The sequence below is a fragment of the Lactuca sativa genome, chromosome 3 (genome assembly GCF_002870075.4).
Source record: "Lactuca sativa cultivar Salinas chromosome 3, Lsat_Salinas_v11, whole genome shotgun sequence".
NCBI classification, from domain to species: Eukaryota; Viridiplantae; Streptophyta; class Magnoliopsida; order Asterales; family Asteraceae; genus Lactuca; species Lactuca sativa.
Genome location: NC_056625.2, coordinates 93245872 through 93269079, shown reverse-complemented (window position 1 = coordinate 93269079; position 23208 = coordinate 93245872). Strand labels below are relative to the sequence as shown.

The following is a 23208-nucleotide window of genomic DNA, read 5'->3' as shown; positions in this document are numbered from 1 at the left end:
TCGGTTTTGACAGTTTCCAACTGTCATAACTAATACCTATAAATACCTGTTTCATTCATCTGAAAGGGGTTGGAAAAGATCATCATTCACACCACAGAATTCTCTTTAAAAAATTCGTTCTTCCAAAGATGAAGGGAACATAGGAATTTCGTCAGAATCAAGAGAAGTTCTTGATTGATTGTTGTATCCTCTAGACAGATCCCCACCAGGGAAATTTCTGTCTTAGGACACTGCAATTTGCAGGCCTCAATCTACATAATTTCGTGCTAACATACAAGGTCCCCGCAAATTTAGTGCTAACATGGGATTGGCCTTCTACTTGAAACCTAGCCAATCCAAAGTCTGCAATTTTGGGTTGGAAGTCATCATCAATGAGAATGTTTGCTGACTTTATATCCCTATGAATGATTTTGACATGGAATTCATGGTGTAAATGTGCAAGACCCCGAGCGATCCCAAATATGATATTAAATCTTTGTTTCCAGTTCCATCTTCCTTTTGCTTCACCTAGCTGTTGTTAATTTACATTAATTGTACTAGTACATTAATGAAACTATCAACAACATAAGTAAGCAAGAAAGTAATCTTCTTTGTTTTCCATAAAACAGTTAACTTACCCCACAAGAATTTGTCAAGACTACCATTCGGCATGTATTCTAGGACCAAAAGGAGCTCTGGTCCTTCACTGGACCAACCAAGAACAAGGACAAGATTACCGAGGCGGACGCTACTCATCAGTTTAACCTCATTGTCAAATTCTAGTCTTGCTATACCATGCCGTACAAGAAGTTTCTTCACTGCCACAACATTCTTGTTGTCTATAGTTGCCTGTTACACATGAAGATCAAGGATTACGTTAATTTTAAGAACCGAAGGATTCAGTTATTTGAAATCTTCATTATGGTTGTAGTTGTTAGAAGTTCTCTGCAATTACAAACCGTAGATAGGGCTAATGCATTCTTTGTTTCTATTGAAAGTTAAAATAAATTATTTTGTAACCTTAAACACCTGTAAATGTTTTGAAGTAATTAGGTGTGAGTGTAATACATGAGTTTATTTAAAAAAAAAAATTAAATATGGAATTCTAAACATTTGAGAAGTTTTAATTTATAAAAAAAAATAAGAAAAATATTGAATTATTAAAATAAAGTATTATTTCACTTTTAAATTTAAACAATTAATTTAGATAAATAAACAAAAAAAAAACTAATAAGGTTTAATTTAGTAATTTTGAAATTAGAAGTTAGTCTATTAATAAAATTATTAATAAAATTGATATACATTTATTATTATATTTAAATACTATATAAAAATTTTAAAAATGAAGAAACCATAAAATGACATGTTGAATAGAAATTAATTTAAAATAATTATAAAATGACATATTTTTAAATACATAAGAATATGAGGCAAAAAAAATTTAGTTTATTACGGTAGATTAGGTTGAAAGGGATTTAACAATAAATAATTTCTTATTTTTGTAAATTAATAATTTGAATAATTAGGCAATTAGCTATACGAAAGTCCTGTACCGAACAAAGTTGGACTTAAATGCCATTTTAATGGGCGAATTCCATTTATATCTTCATAAACTTTGTTAATTATATATACACCTTGTAAAACTCCAAATTAAATGTATATTCTTATAAAACCTATAAATCGTATATATATATATATATATATATATATATATATATATATATATATATATATATATATATATATATATATATATATATATATATATATATATATATATATATATATATATATATATATATATATATATATATATATATATATCCAAATATATGTTTAATAATAATAAATATATTTAAAATTTAAAAACATTATCTTTAAAATAAATTATAACAAAACTATTAAAATACTCATTTGCAATCCCTTTTATAACCGAGCTCCTTATTCAAGAATATGCTTATTCACGACCCGAATTTTTGCCATTTCATACTATTTATAACCGATTAGCAAAACTCGATTATTTTATATTTCTAATCGATTGCTAAACAACATATTCAATTTCCTTGAATTAATTTAGGAAACCTACAATTATTCTTTTCCAAACTATTTTCTTCTTTCCCTGGTTCTCGGTGATTCTTAGTTACAGGTAAAATCATTGAAAAATTAATTTCAATGTGGGTGTTAATATTTTCTAAGGATACATGAAGTAACTAGGTCGAAAATAGCAATGTATGGAAGAGTAATATTGTAATGTTACAAGTTAATTATTTTCTTACCTATAAAAAATCAATTTAAAGATAGTGTTTTTAAATTATGTAATATATTAAATATGACTAAATTAAGTATCAGGAAATATATGTGAGTATGTAGGTTTTATAAGGATATATACAAGTAATTTAAAGTTTACAAGGATATATACTTAATTACAGAAGTTTATATGGATATAGACGAAATTTTCTCTCTCTCTCTCTCTCTCTCTCTCTCTCTCTCTCTCTTAAAAAAATTAGGATTTGTAAAGAATATGTGTGACAACTCGAAATTTTCATTCGGTCAAACCCTAGCAGTCAATCACGTCATATTATCAGTCAAGTTCACTTGTACTTGTTTTTGGGAAAAATAAGTTCATTTGATTAATTTAATATTATTTTTAAACGAACGGGTGAAAGAAAGTGTCGTCTCGGGTTTTGAAATTTGAAAACTGCAAACACCTCGTGTCTTAGAAGTTTGCGACCAAACTTTTATGTTTGGGTCGAAAAATCATCCAAAAACGTAAACACGTGCCTTAAGCATGAGTTTACTCCCCAAAAACTAGTAATTTGTGTTTACTACCCATTTTGTAAAAGAGTAAACTCCAAAAGAGTAAACTCCAAACTCTCTCAAGTATCATCCTAGTTTTTGTTCTAGATCTTCAAACTAGTAAGTGTTCTAACCCTTTCAAGTTAGTATATCACTTAATCTAGTGATTGTACATTCTTTAATCCATTCATTGATGTGTTTTGACTAGTTTTTGCAAAACACCAAGAACACCAAGAACACACACTAGTGTTCTTGGACTTAAAGTTCATTTCAAGCTTCCACAATGTAAGTACATCTATCCTAGAGTCATTTAAAGCTAGCTATACATGTTTTTACCAAGGAAAAGTCCCAAGAACACCAAGTTAAAGGTGTTCACGGTTTTGGGAGGTCCTAAAACCGTAAACACCAAGTTTAGGGCCCAAATGTTGTGTTAAGGTGTCTAGATGCTTCACAATGCCTTAGGGACTTGTCTAGATCCATCCTTGAAGAGTTTATCACACAAAAAGCACCAAAACTTTCCATTTTTATGTGTTTACGGTTTGGGGATGTCCCAAAACTGTAAACACCCCAAAAAGTGTGTAAATGTCCCACGGTTGTTCCTTATGTCTAAATCTAACGTAGACTAGTGTCATGTTTGAGCTAAGGACTTGAAAACCACCAAATACCAAACTTATGAGTTTAAGGTAGTAAACTCATGAGTTTAAGGTAGTAAACTCATGGAGAAATGGTCCTTAGACCGTAAACTCCATTTAGGAGTGTTTTGATGCCACACAACACTTCCTAAGGCTAAATCATGAAGTAGGAATGCTTGGAATAGCTTAGAAGACTTCAAACCAACAAATGGTCATAAGGTTAGGAGTTTACGACCGTAAACTCAAGAGTTTACGACCGTAAACTCAAGGGGTGTTAGTCCTTAGGGAGTAAACTCATTTTAAGAGTGTTCCTTGAACCCCAATCATACTAGCATTTCCCTAAAACACTTAGATGCACTCCTTAGCACTTATAACACTTATACAAAGTGTTTGTAATGCCTTAGAGTGTCTTGACTTTGTTTATTAGTTATTTAAAGACTAATTGTTTATATACATATATCCTTATATGTTATTAGGATCTTTGTGCGTGTCTAAGTCTTCACTTGACACCAAGCACTTATCCGACACTTCCTTCCGATCCACTTGCAACAGGTGAATTCATACCCCTTAATCAATGTTGTAACTGTTTTTAAATGTTTTATAGGGGGGATACGAGTAGAATTATGCTAATTATTATATTAATCGCATGTGATTAATAAGCAGCATTCAAATGATTCGCTACTCATTAGTCGTTTTACCAAACAGTTTCCTTCAAATGTTATTCATAAACACTTTATATGTTTAAAACTCCTTATTACAATGTACCTGTTACTCTATATTTTTCATTTCAAACTTATTTACAATTGTGTTTCAAACAAATGCTTCTTTATACTAAACTGTTTTATCAAACCCATGCCTTCAAACCGTTTTATAGATTGACATCAAGTCGATCTTTTCTTAGATAATAATTATGTTCAAAGGTTTTACAAAACTTATTTTATGCTTTTATATTATAAATTGCATGCCTATATATGTATAGTTATATAAGAAATGTTGAAAGGACTTAGGAAGGCTATCCACCCTATTTCCTTTTCCTTGATTTGGATATGGTCTGGTGGAATATCGGGTACCCGTCCGAAGGTCGTTTAAATATTAGTTATATATCATGTGTACATATATAGTCATAAAGGTCCTTCCAGTTCATCCAATGCCCTTAGGTAGCAAGGGTATACATCCATGTCCATACGTACCTGTTAGATTACTAGTAAATTACCATATGGGTAGGTTAGGAAGATACTCAAACTATTACTAGAACGCGATATCATACAATGAGTCGGTTCATTCATGAGTCAATACTTTCTAGAACATTACAGTACATTACTATACTTGCTAGATAGAGAGAACATACATTACAGCTAGAACGTTACAGTACATTACTATACTATTACATAGATATGTTTACATGATCACACTTACATGAGTACAACTACATGATCACTTACATGAGTACGCTTACATATACATAGGACAGACGTCACTAGGTGCTATAGCATGGAACTAGTTCAGGATCTAACTATACCGATGAATCACAACGCAATTGTGATAGTTATATCGAGTATACATGATCATAGTAATGTGGATGCTCACGGCTTGCATACATGCAGGGGTCGTGGGTAGGTCCCAAAATTCCTTTGACAGGGGAGCATATAGCCTGGGATCTAGCAATCACATTATACCTTATCCCTCAAATAAGGCAATTGTGTATCGATGTAGTTATTTGTTACAAATGCTACAGTACTTAGAAGAATTACCCTAGACTTAATGTAATTAGTACGGTTGTAGTTCGACAATACACCATAGTACTATTTCATTTTCCCATTACATTCACTTCGTGAACATTCACACGACACACGGTAATGTAGAAACTATATTTTTGGTTAATGTAGTCAGACTTGGGAAAATACACACTCTTTCAAGAGACACACACAGACACTAGATGCCTTGGTAGAAGGCTACATATAGATCAGTTAAGTCTTGGTAGAAGACTCCCGGTTATAATAGTAGGAATCATAGGGATTTCTAGAGTTTTTCAAACGTTTACAGTTGTTTTACATACATTTTCAATACTTACGATTCACATACATTTTCAATACTTACAATTCATATACATACAAATTCTTACATACAAATTAAGACACTAAAATACTTATGATCTCACCAGCTTCAAAGCTGATACTTGCTTTCGAAATTACTTTTATCCTCAGGTCATCAATAGACAGGTACCGATGCAAGGTTTAGAGAAGATGGAGTTTGTTCAAGACTCATCTTTCATTTTGATTTATGCTTTAGTGTCTATTATAATTTGACAGAACACACTTGTATAATAATTATATTATTAATGCAATGGATGATGTTGTTTCTTGTTTACTACTTTTCATTGTTGTGATACTGTACATGACGTCCTCCGCGCCAGAACGTTTCCGGCGTTCTTGGTTTCGAGGTGCGACGGAGTTGTATCAGAGCATTGTTTATAGTGAATTAAGTATATCAACCCATAAAAGATATACTAACTATAAATACATAAGGGATTAAAAATACTCTGACCAAGAGTTTATACTTTAAATAATAAAATATTTAATAAAGTATACGTGCCTACATTCACACTAAAATCAGTGTCACTAGGACAGTACAAAAGAATTACGATTGTTGGGCAATACAGGTGGGCTTAGAGACATATGGTCAAAACTGGGAAGATATAGCATGATCACCTAGATTATCCGAGGGTTGACTAGCATGTGCCTAAGTTTAATTGTGTGGTTGCAACAAGTCTAAAATCTTACCAACCCTACCAGATTGAGAACAATAGAACATAACATTAAACTTAAAATACTATAGGAGTATTTGGTGTTACTATAAATACGTTATACTTGAGAACTAAAACGGGATCTTCATTACTAAGTTGATAGTTACTAAGTGGATACACAAAAGCTATATGTAATTAGGATGTTATAGACTTAAAATCTATGAAAATTTTACTTTACCCCTATTCTGTGTGAATTTGGAGTTAAGGTCACATATTCGAAGGCCTATCATGTTTCGATTACATATAACTGGTATGCACTTCACAAATAGCGATGTAAATAATGAAGATTTTCTAAATAGTTATCTAGATAGTTCGTCTAAAAATTATTTTCTTACTCCAATTCTCGCGTAGATAACATGGCCGGACTCCATCCCCACGGCAACCTGTACCTTCCAAACGAGGTCATTGCTGGATGGTTTGAAGAAGAACCAGAGAATGATCATCCTATCCCTTTGAATGATCACCATGATGAAAACCTTTCGGACGATGCTAACTCCGAACCCGAGGTTGAGAACCTACCCCAAGCAGCTCCCTTTCCAATTCCTAACCCTCGTCCGGCTTTTCATGGCCCGACGCCTCCATGGGTGGAATGCTTGGAAACATGGAGCCAAGAATAAGATCAGCCCATGCCATTTGATGGTGACCGAAGCTTTTATGACCTAAGCAATGGGGGCTCAGCAGACAGAACCTTGCCAATCTTGGTCCGCAGAGTGGCCCGGAATGAGATTCAAGGCAGGACTGCCCTACATCAGATTACCGAAGTTGTCGCCGATGTGAGAATGCATACCCTCCGCACCATTCATCTAGAAGATGCTCACGAGAGATCTGAGAGAAACCATGAAACCCTGCTGCAAGCACTGGCTGAATCACGAGCCGAAGTAATAGAGCTCCGAGTACGCCAGAGGGTGTACGAAAGACACCTACTTGACGTGGAACGTCAATTGGCTGAACTGAGAGTTCACCAGAGGGATGACCGTTGCCAGTAGTAGACGCTTTACTTTATTTTCCTTATTAAAAGGAATCGTTTTTCTGTCTATGCCCGATGTGGCATTTTCTATGAAATTATCTTGTACTGTAAGTACTTTTTGTTAGGTCTTTATGCTGTCAAGAACTATCTTCTCTGGATATGATGTAAGACCTTTACAAGGTCATTTTCCCGAATCTTTACATCGTGAATATCAAAGATATTGACAGCTGGCTAACTTCTGAGTCATTCTTCATTCAAGTACTCTTATCATACTTTCATTGGAGTCTATCTGAAACATGCTTTAGTCAAGTGATTGGACTATAGTAATTTAGCTCTGGAGACATTTCCAAGTCTCTTTCAGTGGTTGGATCATGTTATTCACCAACCAACTATACCTCGGCTTGAACGACAAACGACTTGAGACCATTCTACGAACTTACTTCTATTCCATTACTAGGACTGCATCATAGGGATGTAGGTCAACCATTCATGAACACACCTCCACTCAGTACTAGGACTGCATCATGGAGATGTAGGTCAAACCTTCACGAACATACTTCCATTCCGTGCTAGGACTGCATCATAGGGATGTAGGTCAAACTTTCAAGAACACACTCTTCCTCTTTTCTTGAGCAATCGAAGTACATCTAGGGTCAACCAAAATCGCTCACAAAATCCTTATCTTTCATGCTAACAGAATCATGCCGTCATCAAGAAACAATTACCTTCACACGTACATCTCTTTCTTCGAGATCGCTTTTCCAGCGAAGCCGTCATATCAGAACACCGAAGTACTCATGCATGGAGTACCTCATAGTTCTTTTCTTTTCCGAAGAAATCCACGAAGTACCAATCGTGCAGTACTTCAAGTTTAATCCAAGGATTCATGAGGTTGACCTATCACTGAGGAATGTATACATAAGAGTGATATATAATCAAGGTTCTATAGGTTTAGAATTGATGATTCCACTTTAACTTCTTTTTCCTCGATGGGATGTGAGCTTAAAGAAGAATCAGTTATTCGACTACCTTTTTAATCTTAATTATATACGACTCGTATACACGAGATTGTGATTGTGAAACCATATATTAATTCTAACATGAACCTCAGGACGGAGAATTGACCAAGCCTACGAGTAATCGCATCGTCATGTGAACAAACTTAGAATCCAGTAGAACTCCTGTAAACCGATCGCCCTACTGTCTAAACACCTACGGAGATACAAGAACAGCCCGGACAACTTAACGAACTACACAGAAATAGAATTAGAAGACTAGGCTTCTCACCCTGGAGAAATCCGGTCTTATTCTTCCAGAGATCGACGGATTGCATCGTATGTACCTCAGATATCGAGGACTCCGTCAAGATTTTTCATTAGAAATCGTTATCTCTGCCTCGCATAGATGAACTGGTTGAGCAAACGCAAGGAAAGAATTACTTTCAGAAATGGACCTGAGATCCGAATATCACCAGTTCGAGTGTTAGGGAAGGATGTCCGAAAGACTACCTTCTGAACTCAATGCGGACACATCGAGTCCATAGTGATACCCTTCGGATAGGACCAATACGCCTATAGTATTCATGAGTTTAATGAATAGGGCCTGTCTTTCTTACTTGGATCAGTTCGTCATTTCTCCATATAATGACTTACTTATCTACCCTTGCTGTAAGAAGGAACCCCTGGAAACATTACCCCTCGGAGATACTTTTCGCAAAGTTCTCTGAACTCGAGTTTTGGAATTGAAGAGTCAAAATTTCCTAAGACACACTATTAGTGATGTGGAAATTTTTCAATACTCTCGCAATTTATCTGAAACCGTTGGGAATTGATTGGCACCGTAGACGCCGATAAAATTCGCCAAATTCTAGGTCTTATAGACCTATTGTCTTTGTTCATCCAAAACCCCTCGCAAATCACAGAAAACCATACGACCTTGACCCAGCAAGGAGTGGCCCTTGACTGGGAAGTTAAACAAGAAAAGGAAACCTTGGAGATTCCGAGGGAGAGACCAAGTTCTTTAGGAAATCTCACGCTAGGAATGGCTTAATACGCTTCGGAAAGCGTGGAATGCTAAATCCAATATAGTTAGGACCTCCGAGATTTTTACAAGAATCGGTCCAGTACCTCGTAAACTAGACCTACTCCGCGAACTCAGTAACGTACATTCTACTCTTCGCGTCTCAATCGTGAAACCATACCTTTCCGTTACGACTCTTCTAAGTCCACTCGTCGAGATCCTCGCCTTCGTATTAGAACCATAGTGACCCTCGACCGAGAGGTCAAGCGGACGAAGCAACGCAGTCGCCCGTTAGTGAAGGTTCGTTGGGATACCAACCGAGGACCCGATTTCACTTAGGAGCGCTAGAACCAATCGATTAGGAAGTTTCCACCTCTTGACTCGATCATTCATACCTACTTCCTTACCTAAATTCTAATTTCGGGACGAAATTCCCTTTAATAGGGGGATGATGTGACAACTCGAAATTTCCATTCGGTCAAACCCTAGCAGTCAATCACATCATATTATAAGTCAAGTTCACTTTTACTTGTTTTGGGAAAAATAAGTTCATTTGATTATTTTAATATTATTTTTGAACGAACGGGTGAAAGAAAGTGTCGTCTCGGGTTTTGAAATTTAAAAACCGCAAACACCTCAATTTTGATAATCGATGTTGAATGAATGATATGAAGTGGACTTTTGTTGATTATCGATGATGTTGATCTAATAATGCTGGGAGTATAATTAATCATAGATGTTCAAGATCTGATCGTATTCAAGCACAATTGAAGGTTGAATTAAAAGAACCAAAAACGAATTTTTTTTGTTAACTGTTGAATCGTATTGATTATTGACGAAGACCAATGATTGATTAGAACTGGATGATGTTGATGATGATTTAATTGAAAAAATCTTGATGATTGTTGAAAGTTGGAGAAAAAATTTGGATGATGAACGATGAATGGGATTGAACTACAGATACGTATTTGAGATTTAAAGTTGTTTTCATATTTACAAGTTTGTCACCGTGTCTTTTTATGCTTGAATAAAATGAGTGGCTGAGAATGATTCCTCTATTCTCAACTTTTTTTATTTTTCTCAATTGAACCCACCTATATATATATATATATATATATATATATATATATATATATATATATATATATATATATATATTGAAGTTAATAGCACCGAGTTCTCGGTAGGATATCGTTTCGCGGATGTTTGCAAATTATCGGTTACAAATAGCATTATGTAAAAAGCTAGCATGACAAAAAAATTAGATAAGTTGTTAAATCTGCTGTTAGCTTTTGATACGTTATTATAATAGATGAAATTATCAAAAGGTTCAAAACTTACGAAAAAAAAAGTAACAAATGTAAAGTGATCATTTATAATGCGTTTAAAGAAAAAAAAATCGCTTTGAGAAATGGTCTCTTTCTCTCGTAGGCCTCGGACTGTTTTTTAAATTTGTGAAGTTTTTTTGTTTTTTTGCATTAACTGTTAAAGAAGTTTCTCCACTTATATCCCACATGTATACTTCGAAATATTTATTGTCAATGTTTTTCACTGATATGATTGATTTTAAGCCATATTATTGTATATATCTATGTTATATTTTAGTAAAAACTAATTTTTATCTAGAAATACCAAAATTATTAATCAGTTTTCGGACTTCTTCTTGTAATTTTGGAGTTTTTTCTTTCTCCATATTTCAAAATTTCAGTCATAAATCCAGAATATTTTTCTAGAATCCCGGAATGTCAGTCTGATTTTTTTTAATTGTCTTTTTTCTTAGTCTGGAATCCTCAATTTTGGACTTGGTGGTTATTTTCTAAAGTAATAATTTTTTTGGTTATTTTTTCTTCAAATACAGATTAAATTATGGTTAGATTACTAATATCCCTAAAAAAGTTACGTATTTTGCTAACCAATGTTTTGGCGGTATTGACCATAGTGGCTTGGTACTTTTTTAGATTAATTTGTCAATCTTTGTGTTCTTCTTGTTCAAATTTAGAGACTTTGCTATGTTCATTAGCTTCCTTTTAGTGGTGTTGGTGTTTTCATTTATGGTATGTAGGTGGTTTTTTTTAATGAAAATCATTTTGCTGTTCAAAAACTAAATAAAATATTGTATACTATTACCTTATACATTTCACCGAATCCTCCTCTCCCTATTCGATTTTCTTCGTTAAAATTTCCAGTTGCTAGTTTCATATCTTTATAGCTGAAATTTACTGCCCCTTGTAGCTCAGAAGCATCTATTTATATGAAATGGCAAACATACATGCAATTAGATATGATTTCCTAATTCTTATACTAGTTAATGAATTTGAATAGAATTCAAGTTGTCACCTTCTTCAATTGCCTTTGATCTTTTTGGTAGTCGATACCATAGTGAGAAAACAAGCATAAGAAAGAATATGCCTCCACCGACTGTTACTGCAACAATCATGCCTAATTTGCTTGAACTCTCTGCAACATACAATGATAGAAATTATTTTTGTTAGGTTATTCTCATGACTAAATGTGAGGATAAACATATTTTAACGGTGAAGTAGCGAAGAAACTTTTGGGTGATGCTTATTTTAATCCATTATACTTGGCTCTCCATGTTTAAACATCAAATAGATTTGCAAAAACACAAAACTAACACTTGAATTGGTAAAAGGATGCGAATAGCTAGAATAGAGTCATTCGACCATTATCATAAACTCAAGTGTGTATGTATATTTAGGCAACAATGGCGTTTTTTTATTAAAAAAATAACAAGTTTATTGGTCTGAAATAGTAAGTAAAAAAATTAAAATAAGAAAGGGAAAAGTCCTTCCTGGTGAATCTCAGAATTTACATCCATATACAAATATTACCTTCTTGTAGAAAAGACGTGATGTCAATTGTCTGGTTATCTTTAAAAAATGGTGTGCCAGAATACCTCATAAAACACCCCAAATTAATAGCTCTTCCTTCGGTATTAGGGAGACAATCTACTAAATTGTTATATGCTGTATCCAGACAGTCTTGGCAAATATTTTGAGTTGTGTTTTCAATGCATTGTGCAATTGCGTACAATGTTGCATTCCCACTTGAGCGTGTTGTCGTAGATGCAACATAAAAGTTAGAAGTTCTTGGTGTGGCAACTTGAATATCTAACAAAAACTCCTCCATAAATTTGTTGAAGGTTGATGGCTCAGATGTTGATTGATTACCACATATTCCAGCTGAAGTCACTCCTACATCCTCTATCACTGTTGGATCATCGTAGTAATTTTGGTAGTTCTGATACCTTAAGGAAAAAGAAATGAAGAGTGATAATACACTAAAACAAAGATCACAAATGGTTTAAACGAATATTAGAATGTTAGTTTCTAGACCACATTTTAGAATACACATTACATATGGATTAAGGAACATTTAGAGTACTAACATTTCTAAATATTTTATGATTAGCAGAATTTATTAAACTAAAAAGAAGCTAATAAACAAGCACTCAAGTGTGATTACATGAGTTAGGTAAGTAGCTGATAAGAATGGATTTCAAACCCAGATAAATGAGAACTTTTTACATTTGATGAAACACAAATAAACTAGTCAAGCAATATTGTTTAAGATCTTTAAAACTAACAAGAAATAAAACTATTTGTCATTAGACAAACAACATCTTTTATGCCCAACCAACTGTTGTGTTGAATTAATGTAAAATTTAGTAATGTTGTATTTTGAAATTGTTCAAATTGTGAATGAGTTAACCCAACAACTTAATTCATTATTTGAGCAGTGGAATGATGTTATTCCATGGACTAAGAGGAGAAAGAAGAAAATGTTATCTTTAAAGGTGACTTTAAGAAGGCATTTGATAACTTCAGTTGGAAGAAGATCTCATAGATAATGACAACCTAAATCGAACATAAAGGGGTTTGAATACGGGTAAAATTGCATCAGAGTCCCCAGATCAAGAGATGCTACCATTGGAATGTACGCTTTCTGGGGTTGCTAAATCTTTGTATATACTAAAAAATATAAAGCTGCTCAAAGAAATGGAGTGGATTAACGATATCGAATTGGTTTATCTGGGAGACTTGAAATGAAAATTGTGGTTCTCGTGCTTGCAAGAATAGTATCCATGGTACTATGTTAAAGAAAGGCTAGCATGTTTATCAATCCTAGGCATGCCCCCGGATGGGTGGTTGGCTGACAAAAGTTGCTAGATGTTGGGGTGAAGTCTTGGAAGAAGAAATTTGTAATCCCGGGGATAAAAATAGAGATAGATGAAGGGTTGTGATCTCCACCAACCAAGGACAATGGATTCAAAGCAAATTCGCAGTCATTGTCAACGGAGTCAGATTCGAAATCATTGTTATTGAGGACAAAGGGGAATCCAAAAATCTAGCACCATGTTTATCAGAAATTGATGCTAGTAGCAATGATGCTTCTGGTTCAGAGAATGACCAGAACAAATTAATCGATGAACAACTTCATGAAGAGAACCAATACACATTGGAGAGGACTCCGGCCATGGAAGATGTTACAAGAAGCGCGTGGAAACCAAGAGCGTTGGGCAGAAAGAACAACGACGTGATTAAAAAAATTAGGGATTTTGACTGCGAAGAGTCAGACAACGCCCACCAAAATTCAAAAATTATTTTTAAGAGTAAACCTTGTTGGGGTTGAAACACACTTTTATTCCGAACTAGAGCAAAAGAGAAGAGCTTACATGCTCAATATTACAAGAAAAAGAAACAACCCTCTAATACTCACTCTAAGTATTACATACTACACTCTCTGTTTTATGGTGCTCTACAACTGAAGTTAGAGCTCTTATTTATAGTTAAGCTAGTCTACCATAACTAATATTACCTTTTAATGTGTTCATCATGTGAAATGAAGAAGCTGTCATTTTAGTGCTTATTGTCAACATAGATGGAGGTGCAGCTACTGGTGTCAGGTTCACACCCAAGTCTCCCAAGTCAGGTTTACACTCACATTCTCCCCCTTAAACCGAACTTGGCTCGAGATTCGTCACGCCGATCATGTTTCGCATTTCACTATGTTTGACGTATGCTAAAGCGTTTGTACAGATGTCCGCCTGTTGATCCTTCGAGTTGACATATTCCACTATAATTTGCCCACGTTCAACACATCTCGTATGAAGTGATAACGAATGTCAATGTGTTTTCTTCAACCATGAAACACGGGATTTTTCATCAATGTGATAGCTGACTTGTAATCGACATATAAGGTGATAGGCATGATATGATGTCCCGTGAGCTCCTTCACAAGATTAGCAAGCCAAATGGCTTGACATGCTGTTGTTGTAGCTGCCATGAACTCGGCTTCACATGTGGACAAAGCAACAGTCTTTTGCTTTTGGGATTGCCAATTTATCACATTTCTTCCTAGATAGAAACTCATTCCACTTGTGCTCTTGCTATCAACAGGGTCACCTCCAAGATCAATATCTGTAAAACCAACCAAATCTTCAATTTCACGACCTCTTCCATAGTTGATTCCAAGGTAGTAAGAAAGTAATCCCAAATCACTAATTTCGAATTCTTTCTTCATTTGTTCTTTGAATTCGACAACATCGTTAGTGTTCGACCCGATAATGATCAAGTCATCAACATAGACACCAACAATAAGAATTTTGTCTTTTGAGCTCCTTTTGTAAACAGCTGGGTCTTGTGAACTTTTTGTAAAACCAAGTCTTTTTAAGCTTGAACACCTTGTAACTGTTTGATTTATCAACATATCCTTCTGGTTGGGTGACATAAACCTCCTCTTTGAGATCTCCATTGAGAAAAGCCGACTTGACATCGAGATGGTGGACAACCTACCCATGTTGAGCTGCAAAGGCAATAATGAGCCTTACGGTGTTAAGTCATGCTACCGGTGCAAAAACTTCATCAAAGTCGACTCCTTCCTTTTGTACAAATCCTTTTGCTACAAGTCGAGCTTTATGCTTCACTACTTTTCCCAAGTTGTCTTTCTTCACTTTGAACAACCATTTCAAACCGATTACTTTGTGTCTGGGTGGAAAATCGGTAAGTTTCCATGTCTTATTCTTCTCGATTGCATCCAACTCTGTTTGCATAGCCTCCTGCCATGCCTTAGAGGTTACCGCCTTTTTAAAATTCAAGGGTTGATCCGCTGCAATCATCAACAGTTCTCCGGGTTCAAGGAATACATTTTCGGTTTCGGAATAAATTTTGGTTAATGGACGCAATCCCCTTGGCCCAATCTCACTAGAAGGGATTTCCATATGGGGCGAGGTAGAAGAAAACAGGGCTGAGACAGGAGTTTGTGGAGCTGGTTCAGGCTTGTCAAATTCAGCATATGGTTGTTCAACTTGGATAGCATCGATTCCTGGACTGTTTGGTTGTTCCTGGTTGATTTCGGGGTTATTTTGAGGTGTTTCGAGGTGTATTTGGGGTTGTGGTTCAATTATGGTAAAGGTCTTAGGAGTCTCCATCTCTTCTTCTTTGTTTTTGTACCAATTCCATTCTTCTTTTTCGTCAAAAACAACATCGCGACTAATTCGAAACATTTGGTCTTGCGGATCGAACAAGCGGTTGCCTTTAGTTCCATCTTCCACACCTAAATACACCATCTTTTTACTTCGATCATCAAGCTTCTTCAAGTGACCACCTACAAGTTTAGCAAAAGCAACACAATCAAAAACTTTTAGATGTTCAAGGTTGGGCTGTTTGCCAAACAATGTTTCATAAGGCGTCCTGTCGGGATGTGCTTTTGTTGGCAGGCGGTTGAGAAGATAAACTGCATGACTAACTGCTTCTCCCCAAAACTCTCCCAGAACATTTCTACCTTTCAGCAGACTTCTTGCCATGTCCATAACGGTCCGATTTCTCCTTTCTACAACTCCGTTCTGTTGAGTCGAATATGGTGTCGTAAGATGCCTTTGAATACCATTTTCTTCACAAAATAATGAGAATTAGAATTCTCGCCCTCAGTCCGTTCGAAGTGTCTTTATTTGATAACCCAAATTCTTTTCAACCATCAACTTGAACCGTTTGAAAGCCCTCAAGGCTTGAGACTTCTCCGATAGCATGTAAACCCACATCCACCGGCTAAAATCGTCTACTAAAAGGAGAAAATATTTACTCCCTCCAACAGACGTAGGTGTGATCGGACCACATAAGTCTGCATGAACAAGTTGTAGAGGTTTTTTAGCCCGAAATACAACATGATCCGGGAAAGGAATTCAGGTTTGTTTGGAAAGAACGCACCCTTCACATACTTGGTTTGGGTGCACAATCTTTAGGACTTCGATTTCCATATTCTTTTCGGACAACTTCTTTAAGGCGAGGAAGTTAACATGACCGAGTCTAGAATGCCATATCCAAGTTGGTTCGTCTTTTGTTGCTAAAAAACAAGTCGGTCTACCGGTCCTTAAAGGAGTTTTATATAACCGGTTTGGGGATCGTTTAACTCTCAAAAGTATAGTTTTGTTTCTGTCAAACAATGTCAGATCCGACCCATCCATTATGACCCGACTCCCTTCCTCCGTCATTTTTCCAAGACTAATAATATTGTTTTTTAGACTTGGAATGAAATATACCTCATTAAGGAGTCTTTGGTTACCATTTTTGCAATCGAATAAAATCGACCCTTTTCCCAAAATAGCGACGGTCGAACCATCACCAAATTTCATGTGACCCGTAACGTGCTCATCTAGTTTGCAAAACTTTGAGCGGTCTCCAGTCATGTGATTGCTAGCACTATTTTCGAGATACCATACCTCAGACTCGACTCGACTTTCTCCTGATGCAAGAAGATTAACACAAATCTTCTCTCTTAGAGACACCTTTTTGTGTGCATATTCTTGTGCGACTGCCATCATCAAAATAGGATCTTCTTCATTGGCTTCAGTGAGGTTCGCCTCCTCACCTCGATTCTTGTTTGGACACTTCGAAGCATAATTACTAAATTGTTCACAAGTAAAACATTTGATTTTACTTTTATCCTTTCGAGAAGGATTATGGTCATTCCGATTTTTATTGTACTCGCGACCACCTCCTTGGCCACATCCACGACCTCGGCCTCATCCCCGGCCTCGGTTACCATGTCCTCCTCGTCCTCTTGAAGTGTTTGACGATTTTCTCTCGTCATTTTGCTTCGAACGAGATGCCCACTCGGCATGTGTAAGAAATAGAGAAGGTCCTCCTTCTTTTTCTCCATAGCTTCGAAGTCTCTCTTCATGGGTCTTAAGATGACCCACAACTTCTTCCATTGTCATATTCTTCAAATCTCCGAATTGCTCGATAGATGTTACGATTTGTATAAATCATATCGGTACGACTTGCAGAAACTTCTTCACAACCGTAATTTCTTCAATCTTTTCACCTAGATATCGAATACCGGTTACGATAGTATTCAATCTCATGGAAAAATCATCTACCGATGCACTGTCCTTCATCTGGATCACCTCAAGGTTACTTCTCAAGGTTTGAGCTTTAGCCTCCTTGACCTGATCAGCTCCCATGTACATCATCTTAAGCGTTTCCCATGCTTCTTTAGCTGTTTCCTTCTCAACTAACATCAGAAGTACGTTGTGACATCCCCAATTTCACGACCAGAAAACACCGATTCGTTTATGCTTTGTTTTATAAATCAGAGTGGTCGTTTAAAGAAAACGGTTGCGGAATTTGTTCCCAAAATAAAATATGATAACTATTTATCAAAACATTTCTCAAAAAGAATGTATTTTCATTAAATAATAAAACTTCGGGATGTCATGTTCCGATATAGACCAAAAGCATAAACAATATAAAATAGACCTTACAACAGTTATTTATAACTACTGATCTATAATCCAAAACCTCTCCTCAGGTCCACCAACTTATACTATTGTGTCATTACCTGTAATGCAAAGAAAACTGAGTGGGTCAGGCTTGGGAGCCTGGTGAGCATATAGGGTTTTCAACCCACAATAATACATTTATTATATTCAATTATCAAACAATCAACCCAAATACCCATTCCCATTATCTCCTTTATTTCTTAAGGATTTACCCTAAGAATCAACTATCATTTATCCATTTATTCCTAAGGATTGACCTAAGGAATTGACACAAAGTCCACCACTGCCAAGGTCCACAAATTACGATTGGTAAACACTTAGTTCAACATACTTAACAAACACCCAGTTCTAACACTCCTAGTGAACAATTAATTCAAAACATCTGGTGAATACTTAGTTCTAAAACACTTAGTGAACACACTCAGTTCAACAACACCAAGTGAACACATCTAGTTCAAAAATACTTAATGAACACATTGAGTCCAAAAATACTAAGTGAACACATAGAGTGCGGAAATAACTAATGAACACATTGAGTTCAAACACCAAGTGAACACGTAGAGTTCAAAAATACCTAATGAACACATTGAGTTCTAAAATACTTAATGAACACATATAGTTCAAAATACCTAATGAACACATTGAGTTCAAGGACACCAAGTGAACACATATAGTTCAAAATACCTAATTAACACATTGAGTTCAAAACACCTAGTGAACACATAGAGTTCAAAAATACCTAATGAACACATTGAGTTCAAACACCAAGTGAACACATAGAGTTCAAAAATACCTATTATTTCCTCTCACATCAACTATTTCATCTACCCATGTTCTACCCAACATATTTGTAGATGCAAACACATATATAGTTTAAATCTTTTAAAACATGTATGAAACATCATTTCAACATCTATCTCAAGTAAACAAACAATGTATAAACACCTAGCACGTACTTCATAGCAAATACTTCATATCTATGCGGTAGAAGAAAGTGAATATAAATTCACACATATAACAACAAAATATACACATAACACGTATTTCGTATAAAATACTTTGTATTTATGCGTTAGAAGAAAGTAACCACACTCTCACACATATAAAAAACAATATATGTACACATAGCACGTATTTTATAAAATACTTCATATGTATGTGTAAGATGAAAGTGACTATACACTCACCTGATCAGAATTTGATCGGACAGCACTACGACTTATAATAGTAGTATTCTTCGGTAGATCTGGAAGATCTCCACAAAAATCGAACTTCTCGCGGGCAGAGCTTCGGCTCGGGAATCTTACTTCTCGGGATCTTCAGGACCTCGGGACTTGCTTCGGGGCTCGGGAATGATAGCGGGGCTTCGGGGTACTTCTAGCACGCAAAACGATGCAAAACGGGAGAGAGAAGAGAGAAAAAGAGCAAAGGAGCCGGCTGCCCTCACATGCTATTTATAGGAGGCTGGAGCCTCGGAGTACGTTGGGCATACAGCAGTACGCGGGGCGTACGCGTCCGAATCGTCATGGCATGCGTCATCCGAAGAACTCGAGTGCGAGGGACGTCACGCTTCGCTGTACGCTGGGCGTACAGCAGTACGTTAGGCGTACTTCGGATATGTCCGATGACTCCCCTTCGGATAATACCGGATTTTATAATAAATTTTAAATATTAATTATTTAATAAACTTCGGAAATTCATATCTTCTTCATACGAACTCCGTTTTCGACGTTTTTTATATCCACGCGTAGGTGAGACTACGCTCTACAACTTTCGTTTAGACTCCGTCGGCTAATTTTGACATTATTTTTATTAATTATTTTTAGTAGGCCGGGACAGAAAAACTTCGTTATAAATTCATAACTTCTTCGTTTGACGTCCGTTCTCGCCTAACTTTTCATCGTTTTACTACAATTAATGAGATCTTCGATTCTCATTTATATTGTTTCGGCTAAAAACCGCTCGGTCTCAAATCGAGTATTTCAGGTTGCATACCGCTAAGTCGAAACTTCAGAAAATCATAACTTCCTCATACGAAGTCAGATTTTGGCGTTGTATATATGTATGGAATCCTTGTAATATATACTACAACTTAGTTAAGATTTTTCATCCTAAATAATATTCTATTAAAAAGTCATTTTTGACGCTTATCGTCTCTAAATTGACTAGCCCTGATCTACGGGCGTTACAATTATCTCCCCCTTAGGATGATTACGTCCCGGAATCATCAACGAAATAGGATTCGTATACTGACTCCATAAGTTATCTCGCCATCCTAAGTAATAACCTTGATGCTCAATCCTGCATCTGCTCTTCTTACTATGTTGGACTTTAAGTTACAAAATTAATCCTTATTGTGGACTCCTTCTTCTTCTTAGGATAAATACATTCATTTATCTATTGTAACAAAACGATGGGTCGTGCTCTACTGACCTCTCATCGAATGATGCAATGCTTAGACTCAGGTCTCTTAGAGTTAAATTCCAAAATGGAATATACCTTCCTTCATATTCTAATGTGATATAATCACATTTTCAGCATGTAGCATTTCTACCTACAAACTTCTTTGAACAACGAGTGCGACACTATAAATCGCATTAACTTCAACCTTCTGACTTAAGTCAGATGTTACATCTAACTTGGTCCTCTAGACCACGTAACATACTCCTCGTAGTCGAACTCAAATTTAAATATGACCACTAGGGTCAGAACAAGAACCATCTTACTAGTCATTACCGAAACAATGGTAATGACATACCAGAATAAAATGGAATCAATCACTAGCTTCTTGGTAACCTTGTGACTTTCCCTGATCTAAGTGTGAGTCCTGCACTTCCGGTAGTATATGCATCTACTACCTTTCACACCTACTCATACTCGTCCCAAGTATTGTCCCGCAGTCGACCAAGTCACCATACAAGAAAATCACAAAACAATTTAACACATACGAATGTGTCCAAGTAATCATAATAAATTTCCCTAGACTCTACTAGGACTTCTTCATTGCTCAATCTTCAATCATCAACTTTACTTCAACTCGATTGGTGATGGAAATACCAGACGATGAGACAACTTCAAGAATTTCACCAATCGTTCCATCATCCTACTAATCGAAGGTGTACTTTAGATGTACCGTACTCCTCTAAACGTACTTTTATTTCATAAGACATACTCTAAACGCAAGATACCACTCTTACGATATCTTCTGATAGGTGTCATCCACTATCATAAGCCTTCTTCATTTCCTCCATTTACTCAATTTATCTACGAGTCTTCACCATGACCTATTGTACATCCAAGCAGACATTCGGTGTACCAAGCGAGAATTTTAAGATAAGAAAGCTTTAATTACGATAAACGTATAAATCTCCTTATCATTCCGAAACGTTTACATGCTAGTTCTAATATCGTAGTCATACGCTTAGAATCCTACACACATAAGGTTTCCAGATCTGGTCGGCAACAGACCATAGATCCGAACAAATAATAGCATCAATATAGCTATCACACAAAACATTTAGCACATAAAAACTTTTTAGGCATCATTCCTAAAATAAACTAGTGCTTGTGTCAATTTAGGTGTACTACTTAACATATTTTAGACACACTCCTCACAATCATTACTTAGCATTCTAAGTTTAAGTCTAATGCTCTGATACCAACTGTGACATCCCCAATTTCACGGCCAGAAAAAACCGATTCGTTTATGCTTTGTTTTATAATTCAGAGTGATCGTTTAAAGAAAACGGTTGTGAAATTTGTTCCCAAAATAAAATATGATAACCATTTATCAAAACATTTCTCAAAGAGAATGTATTTTCATTAAATAATAAAACCTCGGGATGTCATGTTCCGATATAGACCAAAAGCATAAAAAATATAAAATAGACCTTACAACAGTTATTTATAACTACTGATCTATAATCCAAAACCTCTCGTCAGGTCCACCAACTTATACTCTTGTGTCATTACCTGTAATGCAAAGAAAACTGAGTGGGTCAGGCTTGGGAGCCTGGTGAGCATATAGGGTTTTCAACCCACAATAATACATTTATTATATTCAATTATCAAACAATCAACCCAAATACCCATTCCCATTATCTCCTTTATTTCTTAAGGATTTACCCTAAGAATCAACTATCCTTTATCCATTTATTCCTAAGGAATTGACACAAAGTCCACCACTGCCAAGGTCCACAAATTACGATTGGTAAACACTTAGTTCAACATACTTAACAAACACCTAGTTCTAACACTCCTAGTGAACAATTAATTCAAAACATCTGGTGAATACTTAGTTCTAAAACACTTAGTGAAAACACTCAGTTCAACAACACCAAGTGAACACATCTAGTTCAAAAATACTTAATGAACACATTGAGTCCAAAAATACCAAGTGAACAAATACAGTTCGGAAATAACTAATGAACACATTGAGTTCAAGCACCTAGTGAACACGTAGAGTTCAAAAATACCTAATGAACACATTGAGTTCTAAAATACTTAATGAACACATATAGTTCAAAATACCTAATGAACACATTGAGTTCAAGGACACCAAGTGAACACATATATTTCAAAATACCTAATGAGCACATTGAGTTCAAAACACCTAGTGAACACATAGAGTTCAAAAATACCTAATGAACACATTGAGTTCAAACACCAAGTGAACACATAGAGTTCAAAAATACCTATTATTTCCTCTCACATCAACTATTTCATCTACCCATGTTCTACCCAACATATTTGTAGATGCAAACACATATATAGTTTAAATCTTTTAAAACATGTATGAAACATCATTTCAACATCTATCTCAAGTAAACAAACAATGTATAAACACCTAGCACGTACTTCATAGCAAATACTTCATATATATGCAGCAGAAGAAAGTGAATATAAATTCACACATATAACAACAAAATATACACATAACACGTATTTCGTATAAAATACTTTGTATTTATGCATTAGAAGAAAGTAACCACACACTTACACATATAAACAACAATATATGTACACATAGCACGTATTTTATAAAATACTTCATATCTATGTGTAAGATGAAAGTGACTATACCTTCACCTGATCAGAAGATGATCGGACAACACTACGACTTATAATAGTGGTATTCTTCGGTAGATCTGGAAGATCTCCACAAAAATCGAACTTCTCGCGGGCAGAGCTTCGGCTCGGGAATCTTACTTCT

General features: G+C 35.6%; 1 protein-coding gene across 1 annotated transcript in view; it reads right to left on the bottom strand.

Moving 5' to 3' along the window:
• The window catches only part of LOC111908500 (cysteine-rich receptor-like protein kinase 2), a 37531-nt gene that overhangs the window by 6669 nt on the left and 7654 nt on the right, over positions 1 to 23208 (bottom strand). Inside the window, exons 2-5 of the mRNA XM_042900233.2 lie at positions 12049 to 12464; positions 11534 to 11653; positions 11324 to 11439; positions 618 to 828 (exon numbers count right to left, since the gene is read on the bottom strand). Coding sequence (XP_042756167.1) covers positions 618 to 828; positions 11324 to 11439; positions 11534 to 11653; positions 12049 to 12464 — 863 coding nt within the window. The remainder of the gene's footprint in view (positions 1 to 617; positions 829 to 11323; positions 11440 to 11533; positions 11654 to 12048; positions 12465 to 23208) is intronic.